We start from the raw sequence: 10,935 nt of genomic DNA on the forward strand, positions 1-10,935 counted from the left end.
ATGGGTCCAGCAATCCTTATAACAATACCATGTCTGATTTAGTTTTGTAAATCATGTCACAAAGTTACCAAATGACCTCAGAACATCTGACTGTTGCACCAATGTGTAACCAACCATTAAAGTGCATATTATCTCAACAGACTGTAAAACCCTTATTTTCTCCAACAAAAACAAAACTATCTCCATGATTGAATTTGTATTGTAAAACAATGATCAATCGGATAAAAAAAGTCATGTGGTTGATGAAGGTTTAGAAATTGTACTATCTTTTTGGTGCAGAAAGTTGTCTGTTGGTTCCAGTCCATACCCATAAGTTGCATATGTTGCCGCTGAAGCAGCCACTGCACCAGCTCTTGCACCTTTTAAAAAGAACAAGACTTATTATTAAGGTTTGGAGTAATAAAGTAACTCAACACCAGAGTAAGGAAACAATTCATACTATAACACATACGGTTATCAAAGAAGGTACTTAGTATCGCTTACTGACTGGCTAATTTTTTAAATGTGGCAACAAGACGGTATTTTAAATATGACATCTAAAAGTTCCAATATTCAAAATTTGTTGTGGGGCTCCAAAAATAATAGTCAACCTCTCCACAGGCTCCATAACACTAAATGTTTGAGAACCCTCGCTATAACATGGTGAAACGCAAAATATTGTGGCAGGAGTTCTTAACCTTTATTTTCAGAAGTAAAAGTAACCTCCACATTTATTTATATTTTCACTTCTACAAATAATGAAACCAGTTTATTTTGTTGTGTAATAAAAATTTCCTAAGGCAGGTCAAATTGGTCCTTGGGACTCCCTAATGCTTAGAATGTACACTATCTAGTAATCTAATATAGACATAACTGATTCCATATTTAATCTCAGAAGTCAGAAGTATAAAATAGTTATATTACCTGCCATAGCAGCTGCACGGCCAGTGAATATCCTTTTTGCTCTACTTGCCCTTCGACTCCTAGTTCCTATTCGAGTGGTTGAAGAACGATTATAACTTCGCTTTGGTGCTTCTGGAATCAGCGGTCTGATCCGAGGCCTTCCTCTTGCCCTGCCAGAGCCACGACCACCTCTGCCCCTAAATGATCTAACATTCGGTGTTCCTATATTGGCCGGTGAATCTAGATCATCAATAATGATGAGATCTTCATCTTGATAACGCTGATCACTATTTCCAGAGATTCCACTGGCCGGACTAGTTGGAGCAGAATCAAAAAATGAGCTGGATTTGGAATCCTCATCTGCAGGTGCTAAAGTTCCAGTTAAAAATTTACTCTCGAATAAGTTATTTGATGGTGAGTTTGACTCGGAGTGAGATATTGTTATATTACATGAAGGGTCAGTTACTCCTTGTTCTTGCATAAGCTTGATACGTTTTTCTTCTCTTTCAGCATTAGTTTTCCTCCCTCGTTTTTTGCCTTTGTAAGGCAATATATCTCCCCTGTTTTCGTCCCTCTTCATTTTCAACTTTTGCATGAGTTGTTCATCATCAAGAAGCAGTGATACAACTTCTTTAGGCTTGAGAGCATCAGGCTTAAAACTACCCCCAGCAATAACCATTCTTTGAATAACATTTTTCTCTTCGGCACGCTGTAAAATTCTTTCATCCACTGTTCCTTGACACACAAGTCTGTATACAGTTACCTGCTTTGTTTGTCCAAGTCGATGAGCTCGATCCATAGCTTGCTGATCGACAGTTGGATTCCAATCACTATCATAAAATATCACAGTGTCTGCAGCAGTCAAGTTGATACCTAAACCTCCTGCTCTGGTACTGAGAAGAAAGGCAAAAATATCTGAACGAGACTGAAAATCAGCAACCATATCTCTACGTTCAGAAATACGAGATGACCCATCAAGTCGAATATATGTATGTCTACGATACCACATATATTCCTCTAATATATTGATCATTCTAGTCATTTGTGAGTAAATAAGAACTCGATGTCCCTCAGCTTTCAGTCGTCTTAGTAAAACATCCAATGCATAGAGTTTACCACTATCCATTACCAAGTATTCCTTTTCAGGTATATTGATGTTAGACCAACCAGCTGGTGGAGATAGTGCAACAAGACCCGATCCAGTGTTCGCATGCTTCCAGAATATTGTCTGTTTATTTGGGATATTAGGTGGCTGACTCAAGCTGTAAAACTCGATATTTTCCACAGATGGGCCATACAGCAATGGAGTCATCATATCCCCAAATGATGGCTGTGATAATTCAATACAAGCATTGGTATCACAGCAGTAGATATCTTGCACACCAACTGTAATTGCAGGGAAATATAAAGACATCAGAAGCTTCGGCATCGAGATGAATTGATGCCCTTGATAAACTGATTGTTGATTTTGATGGTCACTACTTCCATTTCTGCTTTGCAATTTTATAATTTTATTAACATGTGTATAACCATCCATGCAATATGTAGTGAAGACTAGTTTTTGAAAAGGTGATTCAGGGCAAAACCAATTCAAAAAATTTGTATCAATCAATAAGAAATCTTTTAAATTAAAATTGTTTTTTATGTCTTTTTCGTAATCATCTGGGGCATCCCGCAATAAATCATCAGAATGAAAAATATGCTTCAGATAGATAGATTTTTTGACAGTGAGCATATTTGCATTTAAAAGCCATCTAAATTTTGCGCTTGATCCCATTACTTTCCAGTACATTGTGTGTGATACGCACAGTAATCGCAGGAAAGAAAAGTCTGATGACCCATTCTGATAAAACAATGATTGCTGAATGTTGTGTGGGTGATGAATATTCAAGTCACAGTATAAAAGTTTCCTTCTTCCTGGAGAGATTCTTGACAATATTCCCTCTCTATAAATAAGTCTTGGTAAAAAATAGAACGGAATCGGATCTGAATGCAAAGGGGAAGTGATTTCACGTCTTTCAAACAAATCTGGGTGATTGCAAACTTTTCTAAATTGCATTACAATATTCATGAGTGCTGTTCCTCCAGAGCTTACATAAGTATTTCCAGATGATTTTAAAATATCTTCTAATCTTATATTTTGTTTCACACCATTGTACAAACTTTGTTGTCGGGGAGTCAAGCTACAATGTACTCGAACCTCAATCTTCTCAGATAACTCATTTTCAACATCACGCTTTATGCGACGCAGCATAAAAGGTTTGAGAATCATGTGCAATCTAGAAAGCTGGGTTTCATCAATATTGGATTTATTTTCTATGTGGTTCTCAATGTCTTTTGAAAACCACTCATTGAACTCACTGTGGCTATCAAATAAGGAAGGCATAATAAAGTGCAATAAAGCCCACAGCTCAGCCATTGTATTTTGGATTGGTGTTCCTGTTAAAAGTAGTCTGTTCCTGCAATTAAAATCAAGCAATACTTTCCATCTTGCACTAGAGCTACTTTTTAGCGCTTGAGCCTCATCAAGTACCATATATTGCCATTTTATACGTTGGAAATATCTCACATCTGATATCACAAGTTGGTAGCTTGTCACCAGGATATGAAAGGGAGCAGAATTCCTATCAGAATGGTATGATGATTTTTGATTCCAAAATTTACGCAATACCTTTCTATCATTAGGATTACCCCAGTATGGTAATACTTTAAACTCTGGGAAAAATTTTGTAAATTCCTGATGCCAATTATTAAGTGTAGATGCAGGTGCAACTACTAGAAACGGACCCCAAATATTGATTTTTTCTGCCAGATGTCCGAAAAATGCAATCGTTTGAACGGTTTTACCAAGGCCCATTTCATCTGCCAATATTCCGTTAATTCCTTGTTCGTATAGATTAACAAGCCAATTCATACCTTTGAGCTGATAGGATTTTAACAAACCTTTGAACAAAGAAGGCTGTTTGAGTTCCTCATTGGCAGAAATACTTGGGTTCATAAGGCTGTATGACTCAGAGAATTTATTTGTTTCACTTTCTACAGAATCAAAAGTTGAGGTTTGACTTTGTTGTTGTTCAATGGCTTTCTTAACATTTTTCATAGCCTTGTCTGAATAATAACTCCCATCATGATCGTCAAAGTCATGTTCGAATGAAGCATCTTCACTCACAGACACCTGACTATCATTATCGATATAATCTTTTTCAAGAGTGTTCAATATTGATTTAATGCGTTCATCATTCTCAATACCATCATGTGCTTTACCTAACTTTTTACTGATAAAATGGGCAAAAAGTTCAGTTTGTGATATTAAAAAATTTAATTTTCTTTGTTGCCTTTTCGCTTCTCGCATTTCCTCGTCAAGTTTAATTTGCTCCAAAGCATGCTTTTCAGCCTTTTTACGATGAACTTTCTCCACTTTGCTATATTTTTTCCAAAAAAGTTGCATTTCTCTTGTAATGCGCCGAGCTCTGCCCGATTTATCTTTAGATACTTTAAGAGATAGTGCAGCATTCGCTCTCTGCCTTTTCATGGATTCCCGTGAAACTCGTCTCAAAAGTGCAAGGTTATTACTACGCAGCTGCATTCTCACACGATACGCTTTTGGAATGTCCTTTTTTGCAATGAGCTTCCAATGTCGTTTCCTTATGGTGTCTATACTTGGCTGCTTTTTCTTTTTCGTTAAATCTGATTTACCCAGTAGCATCTGGGAATCTGGAGATTTGTAATCTGCGTCACAATATTCTTCTTTAATATTTGTAATCCTGCCTACATCATTAGATATTCCTGAAGTAATGATCTGTTTTTGTTCTACTTTTGATTTCTTTTTCTTCTTTATTAAATGTTTTTTAAAATTCTTTCTGTGTGACGGCCACAGATCACGATTAGTTACATAATCAGAACTGTAGTATTTGTACTTTGCAAGTGCAGGTTCATTTTCCCATTTTATTTTCATTACCTTTTTTTTCCTATGAAGTTTCAGCATTTCTCTGTAGTCTTCCTCGGTGACATCATCTTCGTCATCGCTTGTTTCCTCTTCTTCAAATATATTTTTAATCCATGATCGAGAGGAATTAGTTTGCTTAAATCCATAAGGATTCGTGAACTTCTTGTCCAAATCTTTAATGTATAATTTATTCCTTTCACGCTCCTCTATTCGTGCTCTGAGCTGATCTAAATATTGTCTTTTTAATTCTGCTGCTTTTGCGATTTTGTTTAAAAGCTCTCCAACACCCAGAGCCCTTTTAATACCTTGCACATACACAGACTCAGCCATTCCATTTTGCAAAAACTGTTTTCCCTCATGTTGAGTTGCATCAAGAGGTGATTCCATTATCTCGGTACAGCAGTATCATCAATACGGTACCTGTACCGGAGTCTACTAACAGACTAAGGAGTTACATTATCAATATAAAAACTCATGCTACATAAAAAAATACAAAACAGTTGAAAAGTAGAGCCATTACACAGTTACGGTACAGTAGGTACTGCAGTAGGTATCAGTACGATATGGTATGAAACGGACATGGTGGGATTCAAACTTTATGTCAAAGGTTCCATCACAAAAGTCATATTTTTCGACCGGTTCTGTTACACAGTTACATGTTTTTTTTAGTAATGCAATGCTAACCGGTTCGCTAAACTCATGAAATTCCGGGGGACGGTTCCATAGAACCGGCTGAATCCCCCCACTGGATACGAACCCGACTATAAAGGTAGGTACGATACCGGTATCACATGTACCGTATCCTGTGTATCAGTCACTTAAAAGGTAGGTCAGTAGGTATAAAAACTGGAGAGGTACCGTAGGTATCAGTAGTAGCTACCTAGATGACTAAAAGGCTAGGGTTACATGGGTTAAGGTATCATTAAGTTACTGCTGTACTGACAGACTGATAGTAGGCCTAACCCTACCTTTATTAGTCATCTACTAGATCTACTGATACCTATCACTTTAGTCAATGATACCTGTGATACCTACCTTTTTTTACCACTGTGAATCGAGAGGAATTTCAGCGGAAAAATATTCTGCAGTATTCAACCGTTCCCATGCGGAAAATAATCTCTTATTACAATATTTATAAGGGATAAATGGATCCTATTTGAAATAATATGTTCCGAAGGAAACAACTCAGACCAAAATATAAGTTTAAGCACATTTAGCTGGTAGTGGTAATTACAACATACATACCTGTATATATTACATAAAACTAAAACGTATTAAAATATATTTGCAGAATGAAAAAAAAATACAAAATAAAAATAGGCTACAGTTGTTGGGAACACAAAAATATCGGAAAATATTTTTTTCAATGTTACATGCAAACTCTAGGGTTCGAGACCAAATGCGAATATGATCCGCAAAGTTCCGACAATTTTTAACAGTAATTTTGAATAGTACCAATATTGATAAGTATTATATATAAAAGTTGAAGGAAACAAAGCGGACTTTATGATTTATGGGGTTTCAAATACAGGCCAAAAACAAGATTTTCTGAAATTTGATGCGTACTCGGTATATCGAGGCCGAATTCGAATATGTTGCTTTATATGCCGACAACTTTCGGCAACGATTTCGATCACATGTACAAGTCAAGTGTCTAACACCAAAGTATGATTACCAGCGGAACAAAACTTAACAAAATATGGCCCTTCAAAAATTGACAAAAAATCAGATTTTGCTATATTTCGTACGAACTCAATGATTCGATGCCGAATTCGAATATGATCCGCAAAGTGCCGACAACTTTTCACAGTAATTTTGAATAGTACCAATAGTGACAAATATTATATATAAAAGTTGAGGGGAACAAAGCGGGACTTTATGATTATTGGGGCTTCAAATACAGGCCAAAAACAAGATTTTCTGAAATTTGATGCGTACTCGACATATCGATATCGAATTCGAATATGATCCGCAAAGTGCCGACAACTTTTAACAGTAATTTTGAATAGTACAAATAATGAAAAGTATTATATATAAAAGTTGAAGGGAGCAAAGCGGGACTTTATGATTTATGGGGCTTCAAATACAGGCCAAAAACGAGATTTTCTGAAATTTGATGCGTACTCGGTATATCGAGGCAAAATTCGAATATGTTGCTTTATATGCCGACAACTTTTGACAACGATTTCGATGACATGTACAAGTCAAGTGTCTAACACCAAAGTATGATCATCAGCAGAACTAAACTTAACAAAATATGGGCCTTCAAATATTGACGAAAAATCAGATTTTGCTGTATTTTGTGCGAACTCAATGATTCGATGCCGAATTCGAATATGTTATTTTATTTTACGACAACTTTTGACAAGATTTCGTTTACACGTATAACCTAAGTATCAAACAACAAAGTATGATTACCAGCGGAATGAAAATTAAAAAAATAATGCCTTTCAAAATTGATGAAAATCAGATTTTGTCATATTTATTGCGATATCAACTATTCGACCCCGAATTCGAATATGTTATTTTATTTTCCGACAATTTTTGACTATGATTTCGTTTATATGTATACCTCAAGTCTACAACAACAAAGTATGATGACCAGCGGAATTAAAATTGAATAATTATGGGCCTTCAAAAATTGATAAAAATCTGAATTTGTCATATTTGGTGCGAGATTCGACGCCAACTTCGAATATGTTATTCTATTTTCCGACAACTTTTGACAACGATTTCGAAAACATGTATAACTAAAGTGTCCACCAACAAAGTATGATCACCAGCAGAATGAAAATCAAAAAAATATGGGCCTTCAATAGTTGTATGAAAATCAAATTTTGTCATATTTGGTGCGATATCGATTTTTCGACGCCAAATTCAAATATGTTATTCTATTTTCCGAAAAATTTTGACAATGATTTCCTATGGCATGTATATATAATTCTAGAGTGTTAACGGATTAAGCCGTTATTTCAAAATATCAGTCAGCTGTGGGCTCGGTGATGTTCGCCTGGGATAGATTTATAATTGATAATTACACGGAAGCAGAATCTGAATTATTTAAATATGAATGAGTAACTTCTTAGTATATATTTTTATATATTATATTAGTATATTAGGTAAAAAGAAAGAACATTTGTAGTTTTCAAGCGGATTTTAGAAGCATACTATGTCGCTATTTGTTCTGCTAATTCTTTTCCGCATTTGTATTAAAAGGTTCATGATGAGTAAAACAACATAAAAATTCAAAGTCGCTGTATGAATCGAATCATCGAGTTCGCACGAAATTCATCAAAATCTGATTTTTCGTCAATTTTTGAAGGGCCATATTTTGTTAAGTTTTGTTTCGCTGTTGATCATACTTTGTTGTTAGACACTTGACTTTTACATGTGATCGAAATCGTTGTCAAAAGTTGTCGGCATATAAAGCAACATATTCGAATTCGGCCTCGATACATCGAGTTCGCATCAAATTTCAGAAATCTTGTTTTTGGCCTGTATTTGAAGCCCCATAAATCATAAAGTCCCGCTTTGTTCCCTTCAACTTTTATATATATTACTTTTCACTATTGGTAATATTCAAAATTACTGTTAAAATTTGTCGGCACTTTGCGGATCATATTCGAATTCGGCATCGAATCATTGAGTTCGCACGAAATACAGCAAAATCTGATTTTTCGTCAATTTTTGAAATGCCATATTTTGTTAGGTTTTGTTCCGCTGTTGATCATACTTTGGTGTTAGACACTTGACTTGTACATGTCATCAAAATCGTTGTCAAAAGTTGTCGGCAAATGAAGCAACATGTTCGAATTCGGCCTCGATGTATCGAGTTCGCATCAAATTTCGGAAAATCTTGTTTTTGGCCTGTATTTGAAGCCTCATAAATCATAAAGTCGCGCTTTGTTTCCTTCAACTTTTATATATAATACTTTTCACTATTGGTACTATTCAAAATTACTGTTAAAATTTGTCGGCACTTTGCGGATCATATTCGAATTCGGCATCGAGTCATTGAGTTCGCACTAAATACATCAAAATCTGATTTTTCGTCAATTTTTGAAGGGCCACATTTTGTTAGGTTTTGTTCCGCTGTTGATCATACTTTGGTGTTAGACACTTGACTTATACATGTGATCGAAATCGTTGTCAAAAGTTGACGGTATATAAAGCAACATATTCGAATTCGGCCTCGGTATATCGAGTACGCATCAAATTTCAGAAAATTTTGTTTTTGGCCTGTATTTGAAGCCCCATAAATCATAAAGTCCCGCTTTGTTCCCTTCAAATTTTATATATAATACTTTTCACTACTGGTACTATTCAAAATTACTGTTAAAAGTTGTCGGCACTTTGCGGATCATATTCGTATTTGGCATCGAATTATTAAGTTCGCACGAAATATAGCAAATTATGATTTTTTGTCAATATTTGAAGGGCCATATTTTGTTAAGTTTTGTTCCGCTGTTGATAATACTTTGGTGTTAGACACTTGACTTGTACTTGTCATCGAAATCGTTGTCAAAGCTTGTCGGCAAATAAAGCAACAAGTTCGAATTCGGCCTCGATATATCGAGTTCGCATCAAATTTCGGAAAATCTTGTTTTTGACCTGTATTTGAAACCCCATAAATCATAAAGTCCAGCTTTGTTCCCTTCAACTTTTATATATAATACTTTTCCCTATTGGTACTATTCCAAATTACTGTTAAAAGTTGTCGGCACTTTGCGGATCATATTCGAATTCGGCATCGAGTCATTGAGTTCGCACGAAATACATCATAATATGATTTTTCGTTAATTTTTGAAGGGCCATATTTTGTTAAGTTTTGTTCCGCTGTTGATCATACTTTGGTGTTAGACACTTGACTTATACATGTGATCGAAATCGTTGTCAAAAATTGTCGGCATATAAAGCAACATATTCGAATTCGGCCTCGGTATATCGAGTACGCATCAAATTTCAGAAAATCTTGTTTTTGGCCTGTATTTGAAGCCCCATAAATCATAAACTCCCGCTTTGTTCCCTTCAACTTTTATATATAATACTTTTCACTATTGGTACTATTTATAATTACTGTTAAAAGTTGTCGGCACTTTGCGGATCATATTTGTATTTGGCATCGAATTATTAAGTTCGCACGAAATATAGCAAATTATGATTTTTTGTCAACTTTTGAAGGGCCATATTTTGGTAAGTTTTGTTCCGCTGTTGATCATACTTTGCTGTTAGACACTTGACTTGTACATGTCAGCAAAATCGTTGTCAAAATTTGTCGGCAAATGAAGCAACAAGTTCGAATTTGGCCTGGATGTATCGAGTTCGCATCAAATTTCGGAAAATCTTGTTTTTGGCCTGTAGTTGAAGCCCCATAAATCATAAAGTCCCGCTTTGTTTCCTTCAACTTTTATATATAATACTTTTCATTATTGGTACTATTCAAAATTACTATTAAAAGTTGTCGTGACTTTGCGGATCATATTCGAATTCGGCATCGAATGATTGAGTTCGCTCGAAATATAGCAAAATCTGATTTTTCGTCAATGTTTGAAGGGCCATACTTTGTTAAGTTTTGTTCCGCTGTTGATCATACTCTGGTGTTAGACACTTGACTTATACATGTGATCGAAATCGTTTTCAAAAGTTGTCGGCATATAAAGCAACATGTTCGAATTCGGCCTCGATATATCGAGTACGCATCAAATTTTAGAAAATCTTGTTTTTGGCCTGTATTTGAAGCCCCATAAATCATAAAATCCCGCTTTGTTCCCTTCAACTTTTATATATAATACTTTTAACTATTGGTACTATTCACAATTACTGTTAAAAGTTGTCGGCACTTTGCGGATCATATTTGTATTTGGCATCGAATTATTAGGTTCGCACGAAATATAGCAAATTATGATTTTTTGTCAATTTTTGAAGGGCCATATTTTGGTAAGTTTTGTTCCGCTGTTGATCATACTTTGGTGTTAGACACTTGACTTGTACATGTCAGCGAAATCGTTGTCAAAATTTGTAGGGCAAATGAAGCAACAAGGTCGAATTTGGCCTGGATGTATCGAGTTCGCATCAAATTTCGGAAAATCTTGTTTTTGGCCTGTAGT

At 35.4% G+C, this 10,935-nt stretch overlaps 1 protein-coding gene across 1 annotated transcript; it reads right to left on the reverse strand.

Annotated features, from left to right (window-relative positions):
* Positions 1 to 181: 181 nt before the first annotated feature.
* LOC120337098 (chromatin-remodeling ATPase INO80-like) lies at positions 182 to 5,331 on the reverse strand. The gene is made up of 2 exons (XM_039404818.2): positions 904 to 5,331; positions 182 to 359 (listed from the first exon to the last, which is right to left on the reverse strand). Exons 1-2 carry the CDS (start codon positions 5,213 to 5,215, stop codon positions 232 to 234), a joined length of 4,440 nt encoding a protein of 1,479 aa, XP_039260752.2. The 5' UTR covers positions 5,216 to 5,331; the 3' UTR covers positions 182 to 231.
* Between the last annotated feature and the right edge of the window lie 5,604 nt (positions 5,332 to 10,935).

Source organism: Styela clava, chromosome 10, assembly GCF_964204865.1.
Source record: "Styela clava chromosome 10, kaStyClav1.hap1.2, whole genome shotgun sequence".
Classification (NCBI taxonomy): Eukaryota; Metazoa; Chordata; class Ascidiacea; order Stolidobranchia; family Styelidae; genus Styela; species Styela clava.

What these genes read in the sequence shown, in the direction of transcription:
- LOC120337098 (XM_039404818.2), bottom strand. Translation starts at nt 5,215, where the DNA reads ATGGAATCACCTCTTGATGCAACTCAACATGAGGGAAAACAGTTTTTG. An exon ending in CCGTGCAGCTGCTATGGCAG is followed by an intron (nt 360 to 903) that starts GTAATATAACTA and finishes TCTTTTTAAAAG; the next exon opens with GTGCAAGAGCTGGTGCAGTG.